At 42.4% G+C, this 19,795-nt stretch overlaps 1 protein-coding gene across 1 annotated transcript in view; it reads left to right on the top strand.

Moving 5' to 3' along the window:
- Positions 1-19,190, top strand: part of LOC100607540 (S-adenosyl-L-methionine-dependent tRNA 4-demethylwyosine synthase TYW1) — a 275,604-nt gene extending 256,414 nt beyond the window's left edge. The window contains exon 16 of the mRNA XM_030795676.1: positions 17,982-19,190. Within this exon, the coding sequence (XP_030651536.1) occupies positions 17,982-18,203 (222 nt within the window). The 3' untranslated portion in view covers positions 18,204-19,190. The remainder of the gene's footprint in view (positions 1-17,981) is intronic.
- The last annotated feature ends 605 nt before the right edge of the window (positions 19,191-19,795 follow it).

Below are 19,795 nucleotides of genomic sequence, written 5' to 3'. Positions count from 1 at the left end.
CTTTCCCTGTGTTCCATATGTTTTGACATGTGGTGGTTTCATTTTCATTAGTCTGTAAGCATTTTCTAATTTTCCTTGTGATTTCTTCTGTGATCCATTGGTAATATTTAGGGGTGTGTTGCTTAATCTCTACAAACTCGTGAATTTTTTAGTTTCATTAATTTGTTGATTTTTAACTTCATCCCATTGTTCTTGGAGGATATGCTTTGTATGACATCTATGTTTTTGAATCTAGGCCTAATTGGTAGCCTAACTTATGGCCTTTTTCTGGAAAATGTCCCATGTGTACTCGGGAAGGATGTGTATTCTGTTGTTAGGTACAGTGTTCTGTGTGCCTGTTAAATCAAGTTGGCTTATTGCACTCTTCAAGGGCTCTTCTCTTCTCTTCTCTTCTCTTCTCTTCTCTTCTCTTCTCTTCCTTTTCTTTTCTTTTTTATGGAGTTTCACTCTTGTTGCCCAGGCTGGAGTGCAATGGCGCGATCTCGGCTCACCGCAACCTCCACCTCACAGGTTCAAACGATTCTCCTGCCTCAGCCTCCCGAGTAGCTGGGATTACAAGCATGTGCCACCATGCCCAGCTAATTTTGTATTTCTAGTAGAGATGGGGTTGGTTGGGCTGGTCATGTTCGTCAGGCTGGTCTCGAACTCAGGACCTCAGGTGATCCACCTGCCTTGGCCTCCCAAGGTGCTGGGATTACAGGTGTGAGCCACTGCACCCGGCCAAGTGCTTTATTTTCTTGCTTATCTTTCTCTGGTTGTTGTATCTATGAATGAGAATGAGGTATTGAAGTCTCTGAGTATTGTTGTAGAATTGTCATTTCTTCTTTCAATTATATCAATATCTGCTTTGTATATGTTGATTATCTGTTATGAGGTGCCTAAATGTTTATAATAGTTATATGTTCTTGCTCTGTTGAACCTTTTATTAATATGTAATATTTTTCTTTGTTTCATAACCTTTTTGATTCAAAGTCTTATTTTCTTTGATATTAGTAGAGCCACTCCTGCTGTCTTTGGGTTACTCCTTGCATGGAATACCTTCTTCCATCCTTTCCCTTTCAATCCACTTGTATCTTTGGTCCAAAGCAAATCTATTGTAGATAGCATAGAATGGGATCATATCTTTTTGTTTATTCTACCAATCTCTGTCTTTGGATGGGAGGGTTTAATTAATATGCATCGAAAGTAATGACTGATATGGAGGGATTTACTTATGTCATTTTGTTATTTCTCATATGCTTACAGCTTTTTTGTCTCATTTTCTGAATACTGTCTTCTTCTGTGTTGAGTTGATGATTCTTTGCAGTGAAACATTTAAATTACCTTTTCATTTCCTTTTGTGTAGATGCTGTAGCTATTCTCCTTGTGCTTACAATGGACATTGCATTTAACATTCTAAAGTTTTAATACTCTAATTTTAATTTATACCAGCTTAACTTCAACAGCATACAAAAGCTATGTTCCTTTACAGCTCTGTCCCCACCCATTTCAGTTGTTGATGTCACAAAATAACACCTTTTTGATACATTGTGTGCCCCAAAACATAAACTAATACTTGTCTTTTTTTTTTTTTTTTTTAAACATGTTAGTGTGTTAACATAGAGAACAAAACATAGAGGCTGGGTGTGGTGGCTCACGCCTATAATCCCAGCACTTTGGGAGGCCGAGGTAGGCGGATCATCTGAGGTCAGGAGTTCAAGACCAGCCTTGCTAAATGGCAAAACCCCATCTCTAGTCTCTACTAAAAATACAAAAATTGTCCAGGCATTGTGCTGGGCGCCTGTAATCCCAGCTACTCGGGAGGCTGAGGCACGAGAATTGCTTGAACCTGGGAGGTGGAAGTTGCAGTGAGCTGAGATCGTACCACTATACTCCAGTCTGGGCAACAGAGCAAGACTCCATCTCAAAAAAATAAAAAGAAAAGAAAAGAAAAAAAAACATAGAGTTACAGAGCAAAGCTATAACAATCAATTTTATATTTGCCCATATATTTACCTTTACTGTGATCTTTACTTCTTCGTGCAGCTTCAAATTACTGTCTAGTGTCCTTTCATTTCAACCTGCAGGACTCCATTTAGCATTTCTTACAGGGCAGATCTAGTAGAGTGATGAACTCCCTCAGCTTTTGTTTATTTGGAAATGTCTTCTTTCCTTCCTCATGTTTTGCCAGTATAGGATTCCTGGTTGACATTTTTTTTTCTTTTAGCACTTTAAACACATTAGCCTTCTTAGCTCCAAAATGTCTGATTAGAAATCTTCTGTGACCTTATTAAGTATCCCCTGTGTGTGACAAGTCACTGCTCTCCTGCTGCTTTCAAGATTCTCTGTCTTTGACTTTTGACAGTTTGATTATAATGTGTCTTGGTGTGTGTCTTTTTTAGTTCATTATCCTTGGAGTTCCTTGAACTTCTTCAATGTTTACATTTATGTCTCTCATTAAATTTAGAGAAAATTTTGACCATTATTTCTTCAAGCATTCTCTCTGTCGTCTTCTGTCTGTCTCCTTCTGAGATTGCCACGTGCAAATGTCAGTTCACTTGATGGTGTTCATGGTCCCTTAATCTCTGTTCACTTTTCTTCTTTTTTTTTTTCTGTTATTCAGATGTGATCATTTCCATTGTCCTGTTTTCAAGTTCACTAATCCTTCTGCCTGTAGAAATATGCCTTTGAATTCTTCTAATGAATTTTTCATTTCAGTTATTATACTTTTTAGTTCCAGAATGTCTTTTTGGTTTCTTTTTAGTTTTTCTATGCCTATTGATATTTCTATTTTGTTCATATATCCTTTTCTTGACTTTTCCCACATATTCCTGTAGTTTTTAGAGCATCTTTAAGATTGCTGTTTTAAAGTCTGTGTCTAGCGGATCTGCCATCTACCCTTTCTCAGGGTCAGTTTCTGTTGGATTTATAGTTTTCTTTTGGATGGGCCATACTTCACTGTTTCTTTGTGTGCCTTGTGATTTTATTGTTGAAAACTGGACATTTTTATCTTATCATGTGGCCACCGTGGGAATCAGATTCTTTGCCTCTCAGTGTTTTCTGGAGTTTTGTTTTGTTTTGTTTTATTATTGAAGGCTGTCTCTGTGCCAAGGATCAGCCCGAGGTGTGAACTTAAAGTCTTTTCAGTTCTCTTTGAAGACTGTACCTTTCCCTGGGCATCCATGGTAACTATAATTTCCCTATAAATATGTTTATTTTTTAATGTCTTAGTCTTTAATGTACATCTCCCAAAGTGGGGAAAGAGAAAAGTGAAAGAGTAGGGATGGGGGAAGCACTGGCCCTTGAAGTCCCCAGGGTGTCACTTAAGCTAGACGGGGAGGGGCTTGGCACCCTGACTGGCTGCCTCTATTCTGCCCTTCCATGACAAGAACACAGATCCTTAACATTTTGAAGACAGTGTTCTTTATTGCCTATCCTGGCTCTTAGAAGCTGCATGCAAGCTGCTCCCATAACATGTACGCAGCTTCCTGCCATGGGGCTGAGTCGTTGGGGACTGGTAGCAGCTTTGGAACTAAGAGCGGAGATTGACTGAAAATAACTGCAATTTACTGTCAAGCCTTCCCCTGAATGTTACAAGCCTTCAAGAGACTCCAGAGTTCCAAAATAGTTACATCAGACAAATTCTGCCCGTGTAATTTTTGTCTGGGTGGAGTAAAGTATTCCTAGTGCTTTCTACTCCAGCATCTTCCCAGAATCCTCTACCTGGATATTTTTAAAATTTATACTTAGTTGAATTCTGAAGTAAATTAACTTTGCTGTTCTCCTTCAGCACAACACAAGGACTTTCCTGTGCTTTTTCCTACAAGTTTCCTTTTAAACAAGTTGATACTTGTTTGTTTATTTATTTATTTTTGAGACGGAGTTTTGCTCTGGTTGCCCAGGCTGGAGTGCAATGGCATGATCTCAGTTCACTGCAACCTCCGCCTCCCAAGTTCAAGTGATTCTCCTGCCTCAGCCTCCCGAGTAGCTGAGATTACAGTGTACACCACCACACCTGGCTAATTTTGTATTTTTAGTAGAGATGGGGTTTCACCATGTTGATCAGGCCGGTCTTGAACTCCTGACCTCAAGTGATCCACCTGCCTTGGCCTCCCAACATGCTGGGATTACAGGCGTGAGCCACCATGCCCAGCCGATACTTGTTTAGATGTGTCCTCGTACAGACCACTTTCTCAGTTCACCTTTGTTTCTGGCACTCCCAGCCGTTCCTGCTGGCACGGTTTCCTTCTTACTGAACTCAGTGGTAAACTTAGTCTTCTTTTTTCTCCCCAAAACATCTTTATTTCACTTTCTTGAATAATAGATCATCAGAGTAGAAACTCTAAATCGAGGTATTTCCTATTAGCACTTTGAAGATATTCCTCTATTGCCTTCCAACATAATTATTTCATTATCTTCTAGTGTCTTTCATCACCATGAAGAAAATGTCTGGTGTCATTCCTTAGTTTTGGAGTCTGCTGATAAATTCAGCAACCAGTAACATTTATTAAGATTAGCATGGTAAGCACCACACATGCCATAACTCATTTAATCCTTACAAAAGTCTGTTGGATCATAGATACTATTTTTTCTCATATTCCAAAGGAGGAAACTGAGGCTTAAAAGAGTACAAGTCTAGCCAGGTGCAGTGGCTCATGCCTGTAATCCCAGCACTTTGGGAGGCTGAGGCAGGTGGATCACCTGAGGTCAGGGGTTCAAGACCAGCGTGGCCAACATGGCAAAACCCCATCTTTACTGAAAATATAAAAATTAGGTGGGCATGGTGGCATTGCCTGTAATCCTAGCTACTTGGGAGGCTGAGGCAGGAAAATCACTTGAACCCAGGAGGCAGAGGTTGCAATGAGCCGAGATTGCACCACTGTACTCCAGCCTGCATGACAGAGCAAGACTCCGTCTCAAAAAAAAAAAAAAAAAAGGTACAAGTCTTGTCCAAGGGCAAATAGGACACAACTAGAATTCAATCCCAAGTGTTTCCAAATACAAAGCCTACTTTGAACAAGTACATTGTACAGACAAGGTAGGGAAGGTGAAATGTCCTTTGGAAACAGGAGACAGAGTCCCTGTCCCAGCACAGCCAACAGCAGTCTCCTTGATCTCCATGATCATTAGCTCTGAGAGTCTGGCCATAATTAAGACCCTGTAGATAATTAGGCACTGATCACAGGGACCTCCTTCTTGGAGATAATAAAACTTGTAGTCTGTAAAGGGAGGGGAAGAAGAACTATCACCTCCCCCACACCCTCCCATCTTGGAATAAGAAGGGACTTGTGTATCTCCATTTAGGTTTTGCACAGTGTTCTCTTAGCAAAACCTAGTGACTGTGGTACATGTGGAACTCACCCTCATCAGAGGCCTGATTGCTCCCAGCAGCAGTTGCTTTTAGAGAAATATCAGAGGAAATTGGCTTGGTAACACTGCACAGAGGATTTAGCTCCACTCCAACAAAATTGGATATTAAGATTGAAACTTCAGAAAATGACTTTCCAGATAAACTTTTAGAATTGCACTTGGATATGTCAAGAATGTAATCTTATGGTTATAGTTTTGTCTGTGAAAACGGTTCCACAGGCAACTGTTACCATGTGAATCCTACTTATTACCAGTAAACTCAGAAGATGGCAACAGCTCTCAGCATTCCACTATTGCAAGCAATCACAAGTCTGCCCTTGTGATCTCTGCCTCTTCTTACCCAAAGAAGAAACTACATAGTTGTAGCTACAACCGGCAAGAACAAATTTTGGTAAATCTGGGAAGTTCGAAAGATACCACTGTAATGAAACCACCGTTGCAAAATTATGACTGAGACAATGAAAGAGATCTCACCTAACCGACTCCATCTTGCTTCTAACCTCCAAGCTGTCCTTCTTCATTCTTGGGTGTAGACTGAACTCACTTTGGGAGGAATTTAGTTTATAGTTTATAATTTAAAACAAAGATGATAATAGCCCTTTCCTAAAACAAACCTCCTTCTTGCTAGGGACCCGATGTCCTTTGTAGGACTAAGAAATTAGCCACATGATTAGAAATTAGTGTTTAGGAGTCATGCAGCTGGAGGCTACAAGATTCTGACCCTCTGTAAACTGCCCCTAAGATCAGTGCTTGAGAAATTTTGCAGACCTTGCACTTGATGGATCAGCTGGCACCACCCAGCTCGATAAACTGGCTCATCTGATCTTGTGGCCACCACCCAGGAACTGACTCAGCTCAAGAAGACATCTTCAGTTCCCAATGATGTCATCTCTGACCAATCAGCACTCCTGGCTCACTGGCTTCCCCCTACCCACCAAGTTGTCCTTAAAAACTCTGCTCCCTGAATGCTCAGGGACACCGATTTGAGTAATCATAAAACTCCGGTCTCCCACACAGCTGGCTCTGTGTGAATTACTCTTTCTCCATTGCAATTCCTCTGTCTTGATTAATTGGCTCTGTCTAGGCAGTGGGCAAGGTGAACTCACTGGGTGGTTTCAGTAACACTCTTTTTTTGTAGTCTAAAAATCACCCCTCAGTATTCCAAAATCACTTCTCCCTCAGACGACCCCTGGACTTCCTCTACTCCCATGCAGTTGACATTAATTTTGAGTTGTGAGAAGGTCTGGTAGCCTCTCTTCTTTCCTTTCATCAGTACTTCCCCTGCTGTTTGGCTTGTAAGTATGATTGTATGTTTGGAAGACCCATTTAGAAAATAATAATTGACACTAAGATCACATAAAAGCCCTTGAGTGTAGAAATGAAAATACTATGAATGATTCGTTTTCATTAGTGTTCTTTTTTATTTTTGTTTTATTCCATTTTGTCTATTATATATGGCCTTTGAAATGCTGATTATGCAGATAGATGTATTTTACCCAAAGGGCTGACCTTTGCCCTCAGCTTCTAGGAGGTGACCTCTAAGCCCTTGGACTGTCCTGCCTGATAAGAGTACCTTTGTTTATTTGTAGGCCTTAGGTCACACCAGATATTCTATTATTATTATTATTTTTTTTTTTTGAGATGGGCATCTCACTCTGTCGTCCATGCTGGAATGCAGTGGCATGATCTCTGCTCACAGCAACCTCCGCCTCCCAGGTTCAAGTGATTCTCCTGCCTCAGCCTCCTACATAGCTGGGATTACAGGCATGCACCACCACACCCGGCTAATTTTTGTATTTTTAGTAGAGGCAGGGTTTCACCATGTTGGCCAGGCTGGTCTCACACTCCTGACCTCAGGTGATCCTCCAACCTCAGCTGCCCAAAGTGCTGGGATTACAGGCGTGACCCACCAAGCCCGGCCCCCACACCAGATATTCTCTGCCAACCAAATGATTTCATATGGTTGGGGCTTTGGGCCATGCAGTTATTGGCTCAACCTCTGGAGGGGCTGGAAATTAAGGTCAGACATGTAGCAGTCAACTGTGTCTAGGTGACTGAGCTGCAGTAAAATCTTTGGATACCAAGACTCAGGTGCATTTCCAAGGTTGGCAGCACTCTGTGCATATCATCACACATCCCTGCTGGGAGACGTTAGCTCTGTCTATAACCCCTCTGCGATAGGACAACTGGAAGCTCCAAGCATGGAATTCTCCTAGACTCGGTCCCATGTGCCTGTTCCCTTGGTTAGCGTTAATGTGTGTCCTTATGCTATAATAAAACATACATGAATATAACAGCTTTCAGAGAGTTCTGTGGGTCCTTCTAGTGAACTGTTAAATCTGGAGGTGGTCTTGGGGGCCCCTGAACTTTGCACTGGTGAATGTGTTTTCCAATCCTCGTTTCAGCATTTCTCATTCTTAACTGCAATATGGGAGTAGCTCTGTTTTCTGGGGTGATTGTGATGGCTAAATGAAGTGAAGTATAAAAAGCATCTAGAATTGTGCCTTGCCTATAGCGGTGTATTAGTCTTTTCTCATGGTGCTGATAAAGACATACCCGAGATTGGGTAATTTATAAGAAAAAAGAGGTTTAATGGACTCAGTTCACATGGCTGGGGTGGCATCACAATCATGGCGGAAGGTGAAAGGCATCTCATATGGAGGCAGACAAGAGAAGAGAACTTGTTCAGGGAAACTCCCCTTCATAAAACCATCAGATCTCATGAGATTTATTCACTATCTCGAGAATAGCACAGGAAAGGCCCACCCCCATGATTCAATTACCTCCCACCTGGACCCTCCCACAACACATGGGAATTGTGGGAACTATAATTCAAGATGAGATTTGGGTGGAGACACAGCCAACCATATCAAGCAGTTTCTTAATAAAGGCTTTTTCCTAAAGATTCTGACCATTTGCTTTTTAAATAAAGAATGGTATAGTGTTATGTGGAGGAATAGTCATACAAACCACCTCCAATGTTGATGCTAATAAATAGCTTGTGGGGTACTCTCTTTTCAGCTCATATATAAGATTTTCTTCTTATTTCAACTCTTGAATGTGTAGAACTATGAGACCTTTGTATGATTAGAACTTTTTCAGTGACTCTGCAGTATTTATAACAAAAGCCGAAACAACTTTCAGCAGAACCTGGTTTGAGACAGTGGCTGGGGGCCAGCCGAATGATACAAATTTTTTCTTTGTGACATTTTGAGTTTGAGGTGACTGGATCTCCCGTATAGATGAGTCTATGGAGAAGTTACAAGGGAAACTGATGGGAAGTCAGTTCTTCATCGGCAACCTCTTGCCTGTAACTGTTAGGAACTAGTTCATGTAATGGGAGGAGAATATACTTCACTGTGGCAGTTTTATTTGTTTGGTTATTATTTTCTGAGAAGGGATGGGAGCTTGTAAATAAAATCAAACAAATCAAAGGCAGAGCACACTGACTTTAGAGGTCTTCATAAAAAGCTTTCGGCTCCCCTTGTTTGCCTAAGGCCTCTTGTGCTGTACTTGAGTAGAGAAATAATTAACAGACAGTAGGCTTTTCAGTGCACTCATTGTTTAGACTGAATGCCGAGAGAAGTTGACGTACCTTAAGAATTTGGAATAATAGGCCGGGTGCGGTGGCTCACGCCTATAATCCTAGCACTTTGGGAGGCCGAGGCAGGCGGATCACCTGAGGTCAGGAGTTCGAGACCAGCCAGGCCAACGTGGTGAAACCCCATCTCTACTAAAAATGCAAAAATTAGCTGGGCATGGTGGGGCATGCCTGTAATCCCAGCTACTCAGGAGGCTGAGACAGGAGAATTTCTTGAACCTGGGAGGCAGAGGTTTCAGTGAGCTGAGATTGTGCCATTGCACTCTAGCCTGAGAGTGAGACTCCATCTCAAAAAAAAAAAAAAAAAAAAATTGGAATATACACCGTTTTCTGTAAGTTTTAGATAAGTTAAACAAAGGGAGTTAACTTAGGGATGTTGCACACAAATAAGTCCAGGGGTAAAACAAAATAAAACAGAAAAAAAACAATGCTCTGGCCAGGTGAGGTGGCTCACACCTGTATTCCCAGCATTTTAAGAGGCTGAAATGGGAGAATTGCTTGAGCCCTGGAATTTAAGACCATTCTGGGCTGCATAGCAAGACTGTCTCTCTACAAAACATTAAAACATTAGCTGTATATGGTGGCATGCACTGTAGTCCCAGCTCTTCCAGAGACTGAGGAGGGAGGATCCTTGAGCTGAAGAAGTTGAGGCTGCAGTGAGCTCTGATTGCACCACTGCACTCCAGTCTGGGTGACAGAGGAAGACCCTGTCTCTAAAAACAAAACAAAACAAAACAACAGAACAGAACAGAACAGAACCCTCTCTTTGCAGTTTCCTTGAGAAATATTTGAAAGACATGACTATTAGTTCTGTCATTTTCCAGTTTGAAAGCTACCAGTAGCATGGGATCATGTAATGGCCATGGTCTCTTTAACACCCTCCAATTTGAATCTTGGCCCTTCTACTTCCTGAGGATATGGCCTAAGCACATCTATCACTTAGCTTTTTTTGGACTTTTGCTCTCGTTCTAAAGATAGGAATGTGACTACAACATGTTTATTATGTAGATTACACAAGATAGAGAACCAAACATAGCACCTAGTACCCAGCAGGACACTTCACAAGGATTTGTCACTACTGTTTGCCTGCCAGTCCTCTCCTTTCCTCTGCCCTACATTTTTTTGGCTGAGGTTGTTGATGTGCTTTTTCCTTTCTTGGATGGATACAGTCACCACTATTTTAAACCTTATTTTTAGTTTTGTCAAAATTCTACGTGGACAGTTAAAAAGTCCAAGTTTATTAAAAAACAAAACAAAAACAAAAAACAGTAGTTCTTTGTACCCTCCTCAAACAAAAACACACCTCCATTTCCCCCTTCAAGCAACAACCACTTTCAGATTTTCTAGGTGATTCATTTGGTATTTATTTCTGTTTCTCTAAATAGCATACTTATATTGCTGCTCGCCCCTGCACACCCAACCCGCCATTTTGCTTATTATCTTTTTTTTTTTTTTTTGAGGCGGAGTCTCGCTCTGTCCCCCAGGCTGGAGTGCAGTGGCGCGATCTCGGCTCACTGCAACCTCTACCTCCCGGGTTCAACCAATTCTCCTGCTTCAGCCTCCCGAGTAGCTGGGACTACAGGAGGCTGCTGGTTTTTGTATTTTTAGTAGAGGCAGGGTTTCACCTTGTTGGCCAGGCTGGTCTTGAACTCCTGACCTCAAATGATCCACCCACGTCAGCCTCCCAAAGTGCTGGGATTACAGCTGTGAGCCACCATGCCTGGCTGCTTATTATCTCTTTACTGTGTACCATGGAAGATGAGGCTCGAGCTTGCTTCTACCTTCTCCAGGAACATCCTTTCCCATTCCCCCACCCTCCTAACATACACATACCAGATTTTTATTTAGATGATTTTTTTTTTGCATTATTATAACCATGTGAACACTGTTCACGGCCAAGCCATGCCATCTCCTGCAATTGCTATTTGTTTGCAGTGCCACCTTTGGTTAACTTTTATTATTTTCTTCATCTAGATTTCTGTGTTCTTTTGCTAACAACTCTCAAACTCTCTGCCATCTCAAATATATTGCCTCTCAGACTTTCAGATGCATTGGATTTGCTATCACGTTCATCTTTTTGAAGAAGTCTCTGCAGGACACTTACTTACCCACCTACCTTGGACAGTTCACTCTACCACCTAGTTCACAGCTGTTATCCTGGGATCACCAGCTCTGTCTTGAGTGAAATGTCTCTGGGATCCCGTGTTTCCTAAAGTTGCTCCTTCATTCACAGGAAACGCAACTTCTAGGAGATTCCTAAGAAACTGGCATGTAAAAAGTACAACTTTTTGAGACCTTTAATGTCTAAACGTGTTTTCATTCTCCCTACACATTTGATTTGGATATAGAATTCTTGGCTGGAAACTATTCCCCCTTTGAGGTTGGACCTACTGTCTTTCAGCTTTCCTTGCAGTAATTGAGAACTCAAAAGGCATTCAGATTCTTAATCCTCTGTGTATGACCATGTTTTTCTCATTAGATTTTCTCTTTGTCTCCATTGTTTTGAAATTTCACTGTAATGTGCCTCAGACGGTGTGTCTGGTTTTATCCATTGTAGACACCTTTAATGTGGAAACTCATGTCCTTCACTTCTTAACATTTCCAGAATTATTTCAATGAATATATCCTCTCTTCTATTTTTTTTCTCCTTTCTGTCTAGAACTACTAAAAAGAAAAGTTTTAAATTGGGTCTTATGGACTAGTTCTTTAATATTTAAAAAAAAAATCTTTTTTGCCAGGTGCAGTGGCTCATGCCTGTTATCCCAGCACTTTGGAAGGCCAAGGCGGGCCAATCACCTGAGGTCAGGAGTTCAAGACCAGCCTGGCTAACATGGTGAAACCCCATCTCTACTAAAAATACAAAAAATTAGCCGGGCGTGGTGGCGTGTGCCTGTAGTCCCAGCTACCCTGGAGGCTGAGGCAGGAGAATCTCTTGTACACGGGATGTAGAGGTTGCAGTGAGCTGAGATCATGCCATTGCACTCCAGCCTGGGTGACAGAGTGTCCGTGCCCTACCACTGCTCCCGGCCTCTTTTTGTTTATTTTTATCCCTCTATCATGTTAGAAGTTTTTCTGAGGTGGCTGATGGTCATTGGTTATATGCTTGTATTTGAGAGTGGGAGACTAAAGACCAGCCTGGCCAACATGGTGCAACCCCATCTCTTCAAAAAATACAAAAATTAGCTGGGCATGGTGGTGCACACCTGTAGTCCCAGCTACTCAGGAGGCTGAGGCAGGAGAATCGCTTGCACCTGAGAGGTGGAGGTTGCAGTGAAGCCGAGATTGTGTCACTGCACTCCAGCCTGGGTAACAGAGCATGACTCCGTCTCAAAAATAAATAAATAAAAATAATAATAAAAAATAAAGAGCACCCTAATGGTATGGGCTTGACTCTATCTTGGAGTGATCTGCCGGATCATTTCCTCAGGGAATCCCAACCTCAGTATCTTGTCATCTGTCTTCTTGGGCTGGTCGGTAGGGTCTTCTCATTTTCTGCAGCTTGCAGTGGTCCCTGGTGGTCCAGAAACAGGAAAGGAAATAGTTTTATTATGGCAGCCCTGCTCTCAGCTATACCTGCTGTCCCACAGACCATAGATCCTTTCTGAATTGTCTTCTGAGAAGAAACCTCCAAGCATCTGTCAGGGCATGGAGTGGGCAGGTGCTCAGCTGTGAATATATGCAGGGGGCTCAGGAACTTGAGATTCTAATCATGTCTTAAACAGAATATAAACCTGCCTTTGGGTTTTTGGTGGGGAGTGGGTTTGGTACCTCCTCAATCCATGCTTCCTGTAGGGGGGAACTGGTGCAGCCAGTTTCTGAGCCTTTAAGGATAATTTGGGCTGAATCTTGGATTTCTCTATTTGCTAGCTTAGGATTCAGCTCTCTTGGGTCTGCTAAACCAGTTTGCTCACCCATCATCTTTTCAGCTGCTAAAAGTCCAATACTGTTTTCTCCTCTCCTGATAGCTTTATTTTTATGTTATATATCTTTTTAAAATGTTCTTACTGTCATTTTAGTGGGGTTTCAAGAGGAAGTAATAGTAAATGCATGCGTTTAATCTACCATCTTTAATAGAATCTTTTTAAACATTTACACTAACAGAGAACCTATGCCATTATTATTGTTTAGTGAAATTCTCCCTGTGTGAAAGATGAGAACATAAGGAGAACAAGGCCCTTTGTACAGCAGTTTGATTCTTGCAGAGAGTGGGAGCCTGCATGGCCTTATCTAGCCAGCAAGGCCACAGACCCTTAGCAGCCTGGCTTTATTAAGTCAGGCTGTACCTTATTGCGCTTGTGTGTTTTTAAGATCATCTATGACCTTTTGAGTTTATTTGTAATTCTGCATAGATTCCGTTCTTCCCTTACTGTTGGATTCGAGGGATTCTTTTAGCAGGGTGACCTTGTGTCTCAGGATACTTTACCTCAGATTTTACGATTTGGGGTTTCATGCCTCTCTTTATGCAGCTGTCTGTCAGCGCTGTTTGTGTGTCAGTCATACCAAATTTTCCTCTTTCAGCTTCTGCCTTTTACATAGAACACTTTGATTTTTTCTGAGCTGTGATTATTCAGTATGATTCGTCTCAGATTGCCCTGAGAGGCGGCACATGTGGTTCAGTTTTGTCTTTTGGGTCTAGTGGCTCTGTTCATTTCAGAATAACTTACTCTTAAGGACTGAATGTTTGTGGCCCTCCTCCCCTCCCAAATTCATAGGTTGAGGTCCTAACTCCCAGTGTGGCTATATTTGGAGATGGGGTTTCAAAGGAAGCAACTGGGATTAAATGAGGTTATAAGGGTAAGCCCTGATCTGATAGGATCAGTGTCTTTATAAGAAGAGACATCAGGGCTGGGTGTGGTGGCTCATGCCTATGATCCTAGCATTTTGGGAGATCAAGGTGGGAGGATCACTTGAGGCCAGGAGTTCAAGAGCAGCCTGGGCAAAATAGCTAGACCCTTTCTCTACAGAAAATTTAAAAATTAGGCATGGTGACATGTACCTGTAGTCTCAGCTACGCAGGAGGCTGAGGTGGGAGGATGGCTTGAGCCCACAAGATTGAGGCTGCAGTGTGCAATAATTGCACCACTGCACTCCAGCCTGGGTGACAGAGTGAGAACCTATCTCTTAAAAAAAAAAAAAAAAAAAAAAAAAAGAAGAAGAGACATGAGAGGGCCCAAGTCACTTGCTCACTCACTTTCCATGTACATGTACCAAGAAAAGGCCATGTGGGACAGAGCAAGAAGGCAGCTGCCTGCAAGACAGGAAGAGAGCCCTCACCAGAAACTGAGCCAGAACCTTGGAATTCCAGCCTCCAGAACTGTGAGAAAAGAATTTTCTGTTGTTTCAGTCCCCCATACTATGGCATTTTGTTATGGCAGCCTGAGCTAATACTCCCACTTTGTCCTGCATTTACTTGGTCTTCAGTTAGTTTTTTTAGACTTTGGGAATCAGAGCAGTCAGTTGTCAGATTTTAGCTTACAGTTGTCCTACCTGTGCAACTGAAATTTTTAAACCAGAGTAGAGTTTTAGAGTCAAAGGAAACCAGATCTTTTAGTGCAGAAGTTTTTAAACTGCATTAGAAGTGAGGAAGTTGGTTTTGTGAGTTGCAGCCAGCAGTTCTCTTATGAAATGCATTGCCTGCCGTTTTGTGAAAGCTGTATTCCCAGCTCGTGTGTGTTTATTTGCGTGTACTAGATTGAGATATAAAGTATATTTTTGACTGTAGGTATGGTAAAAAAAAAAAAAAAAAAAAAAATTAAGTCCATTGTATTGCTCAAACTAATCCTTTACTCTCTCTTAGAACACCCATGGCAAATGATCATGTTAGAGTTTGAGGGTGAAGGAGCGTCAGGATTATGAACCAGAGGGGTCAGACTTCAGACCTAGAAATCAAAACACCAAAGGGACACAAATAGGAAAGAAGAGAGTATGGTCATCTCTGTCTTTCAGCAAGCAACACTGGGATCCCCAAAAAGACTCCTCTATGGGGCCAAGCTTGTGTGATTTATCACACCTGTCCCTGTACTCCCCAAGTGCCTTGTACATAACCTCACTCACTATACACTCTATGCTGTATTATAATTATTTTCTAAATGTATGTAACTGGGCCAAGTCCATAGTTGGCCTGGTTGGCCCATGTTGATGGATAGATCATCATTTTCAGCCTCATTTGACTGCCATACATGTTGAATTACATGTTAATGTCATGTCAGTCACCCCAGGCTCGGTCAAGGGTGAGTGTCATGCCTCTGTCATGAATACACAGTGAAGCAGTCCCTTCTAGTCTATGGAGCCAGTAGCAGCAAAATCCCATCATGTCTCAAGATGTCAGTAGAATGGGTGGAATTTTGATTCTTTGTATCGTCTTCTAGCTTTGTTAAGAGTGAGGAAGGGCCGGGTGCGGTGGCTCATGCCTGTAATCCCAGCACTTTGGGAGGCCGAGATGGGCAGATCACGAGGTCAGGAGATCGAGACCATCCTGGCTAACATGGTGAAACCCTGTCTCTACTAAAAATACAAAAAAAAAGTAGCCGGGTGTGGTGGTGGGCGCCTGTAGTTCCAGCCACTCAGGAGGCTGAGGCAGGAGAATGGCAAGAACCCGGGAGGCGGAGCTTGCAATGAGCTGAGATTGCGACACTGCACTCCAGCCTGGGCGACAGAGTGAGACTCTGTCTCAAAAAAAAAAAAAAAAAAAAAAAAAAAGGGTGAGGAAGAAAGGCTGGGCCCTCACATGTCCTGGGTGACGGCATATGTTGTTAAGTTCATATATTCACAGAGCCATCAGGCTTGGTGGGGTGGAATGCAGGAGGAAATTGCAGGGGCCATTATAGTGTCTGTGGAAGTTCAGGACAGTGAGGTCCTGTGGCCAGAAAACTGACAGAAACTGTCTAACACGGGAACTCTCTCACTGCAACCGAACTAACAGGATTTAGGAAGACTTCCCAGAGCAAAGGATGAAGGACATGTGAGTTAGAGGGAACAGCTTGGGCGTCACGTGAGAGGACCACAGCTCACCAAGAGATGCAGATTTGATACTCAGACTTTACATTCAGGATCGTAGGAATCAATTCTGCTGTCGGCACAGTCTCAGGCTGTCTGTGGGAAGTTGAGAGAAGCCACAGCTGGAATCAGAAGGTCAATCGGCTGGAAGACAGTGGCTGCGGCCCAGAGGAAGGGCCTGCGTGACCAAGTCACGCCACTGGCGGCAGAAGTGCTGCCCAGGGAGAATCGATGGAGGTGTGAGGGGCCAGGGAAAAGGTCACCTTTGACTCTGCAATTTTGAGGCTCAGTGCCTGGGAATGACAGTGATTGCTTCCACAACAGTAGACAACACTTCAGGGACAGTCTGTCTTGGGAGAGAAAATGATGATGAGATATAAATTTTACATCTTGGGTTGTAGAGTTCACAGGGCCCTTGAGGCACCATTTCCAAGAATGGTTTTATTACAAGAAAACTTCTTCTAATTCATAGAGTAATTAAACTTTTCCACGTATTCAGCATTTTCCCCCTAGAAAGCTCTTAGCTAGTGGGTAAAAAATCAGATGTCATTTAAATTCAACATATTTTAATATTCTAAATTCAGGAACCTATGTATTTTCTTTTTTTTTCCTGTGGCTAGAACAGGAAATTGTTCCTTAGTTATTTAGTTAGTCGGAGTTTTCTTATTTTTATTTTTGAGATGGAGTTTCACTCTTGTCACTGAGGCTAGAGTGCAGTGGCACGGTCTTGGCTCACTGCAACTTCCACCTCCCAGGTTCAAGCGATTCTCCTGCCTTAGCCTCCCAAGTAGCTGGGATTACACGCACACGCCACCACGTCCAGCTAATTTTTGTATTTTTAGTAGAGATGGGGTTTTACCATGTTGGCCAGGCTAGTCTGGAACTCCTGACCTCAGGTGATCCACCGGCCTTGGCCTTTGAAAGTGCTGGGATGACAGGCATGAGCCACCGTGCCCGGCCATTAGTCGAAGTTTTTTAAAAGACAGTGGCATGGGCTGGGCGTGGTGGCTCACGCCTCTAATCCCAGCACTTTGGGAGGCCGAGGCCGGTGGAACACGAGGTTAGGGGATCGAGACCATCCTGGCTAACACGGTGAAACCCCGTCTCTACTAAAAATACAAAAAATTAGCCAGGTGTGCTGGTGGGAGCCAGTAGTCCCAGCTACTCGGGAGGCTGAGGCAGGAGAATGGCGTGAACGCAGGAGGCAGAGCTTGCAGCGAGCCGAGATCAGGCCACTACACTCCAGCCTGGGTGACAGAGTGAGACTCTGTCTCAAAAAAAAAAAAGACAGTGGCATGACAAGTACTTGTCTATTTATGAGTCAGGTATCAGCGTATTTGTTAATTTACACAAATGAATGCCAAACAAATGCTTTGAATTAAAAGCCTTCACAGTTCAATTAATATTTCCTTCTGAGCCTCTTCAACTTTCTTTCTGTTTTCTTCATTCCAGGTCATTATTCCACCGTGACTTTTGAGAAGCAATTTTCTTAAGAGAGTACAAATTGGATTATCCCCTCTTACTGAATTGAAATTCTTCAGGCTTTCCACTAATGAGATACTGTATCCATGTTAGGCCAGAAAAGCAAGTTTGAGTCATTTAGTTAGCATGTTTGAATTAGAAGTTATTGATGAAACCTTCACTAATAACTCAAGCCAAGTTGAGTCTAAAAAAGATTCCACGAGGTGCTGTTAACACAGCCTTGAAAATTTGTAACCGATCAAAAGCGGCAACAGCAGGAATTAGAATGAGTTTGAATTAGTCACATGGTAACACGGAAACATTTAACCCTGTGTCAGCGGGACTGCTTGAGATAAACTTCACTGCAAAATTGCAGGCCCAAGGGAAAGGAAGCTCTCCTGTGATAGGAAGTCATGTCTGGAACATGGAAGAGGTTTTTTGTGTTTGTTTTTGTTTTTGTTTTTTTGACGTGATAGGGAGAAAAGATCAGACTTGTTCATGATTTTTAAAAACATTCATTTTTTTTTTCTAGGGATGATTTTACTTCTGACTTGACACATTTTTTTCTTTCCAGTTTAAAATTGGTGGTGAATGGTGGACGTGGATCGATTATAACCGCTTCCAGGAACTCATCCAGGAATATGAAGATAGTGGTGGATCAAAAACGTTCAGCGCAAAGGATTATATGGCCAGAACTCCTCACTGGGCATTATTTGGTGCCAATGAAAGAGGCTTTGATCCCAAGGACACAAGACATCAGAGAAAGAACAAATCAAAGGCTATTTCTGGATGTTGAGATTATCTGATTTCAAGGTACTGAAGGACAAAAACTTGGATGGCCTCAAAAGGTTCTTGAACACCACTGTGATTCTCCAAGGACGAATTACAAAAATTATACTTTCATACGAAGGAGACGATAAGGCAGTAAACATGGGGACACGGGGGACAGCGTCCACACTCGGAGGGCCTGTGCCACAGCCCCGATATTTCTTTTCAGAACTCAGCCCCTTTCCTGATTTTACTTCTAAGAGGAAAATTATTTTGGGGAGGAACTACACAGTCGTGATTAGAATTTAACTGATAGTTTTGTATTATAACTTGTAAGACCTGCCAGAATGCTAGTCCCGAGAGTGTCAGACAGGGAAGAAATCCCTGGGCCTCTTCCCCTTACCGGGCCCTTGGATTTCATGGAGCAGCCACTTAGCATTGAATTGCACTACCCTGAGCTGACCATGTCTGCGCCTTCTAAAATAAGAGCTTGATCCCTTTCTTCTATCTTAAGACAGCACCTCCTGAAAAGAATCGAAGCTGTCACAACTCTCAATTATTTTTTAAATACTGCATAGGTTGAGTTTTGGTTTATTACCAACCCTTCCCAAAATTGCATCGGATCTAAAACTGTACTAGATCTCATCCCATTCCCATGTACATTACCACAGACCGCAGTACCTGGGCTGGAGCGGAATGAAGCTGTCTGCTGTAAGAGGAGTGGCCATGTGAGGGCATGGAGTCATTAGTCTCACAAACACACTTTGGACTAAAGAGGATAATTTCTTTTTGTTCAGGAGGTCACTGTCCGGGCCTCTCATATCACGACCAGATGGCGGGTCTCCATCTTCTTTCACTCCTGTGGCCCTCGCTGCTTTACACAATCTGTTCTTTAAGGTTCAGGTGTTTTCAAGTTGGAAAGATCATAAATACTCAAAATTGTTTTCAAGTTAGCAAGTTCTTTTAACAGTCTTTTATGCAAAAATTGAATTAATAAAATAATCTTTTGTAAAGACTTGCAGCATGAGTTTTTTTTAATTTTTATTCTAATTATTGTGGGTACATATTAGGTGTATATATAGGGTACATGGGATGTTTTCATACAAGCATGCAATGCGTAATAATCACATCATGGAGAATGGGGTCACCATCCCCACGAGCATTTATCCTTTGTGCAAAAACCAATCCAATTTTACTCTTTTAGTTATTTTTTGTTTTTATTTATTTATTTATTTTGAGACAGAGTCTCACTGTTACCCAGGCTGGAGTGCAGTGGTGTAATCTTGGCTCACTGTCACTTCTGCCTCCCGGGTTCAAGTGATTCTCTTGCCTCAGCCTCCCAAATAGCTGGGATTACAGGCATGCACCACCACGCCTGGCTAATTTTTGCATTTTTAGTAGAGATGGGATTTCACCATGTTGGCCAGGCTGGTCTCGAACTCCTGACCTCAGGTGATCCTCCTGCCTCAACTTCCCAAAGTGCTAGGATTACAGGCATGAGCCACCACGCCCAGCCAGTCCTGCAGTTCTAAACCCTGTTAGACCCACCTTTTGTAACTCTATCCTCTATTCTATGCCGAATTAAAATTCATGGATATATAATCTACCTACCCAGTTGAA

This window comes from Nomascus leucogenys, chromosome 17 (assembly GCF_006542625.1).
Source record: "Nomascus leucogenys isolate Asia chromosome 17, Asia_NLE_v1, whole genome shotgun sequence".
Taxonomy (NCBI): domain Eukaryota; kingdom Metazoa; phylum Chordata; class Mammalia; order Primates; family Hylobatidae; genus Nomascus; species Nomascus leucogenys.
Note: the sequence above shows the minus strand (reverse complement) of the source record. Positions and strands in the feature narration are given on the sequence as shown.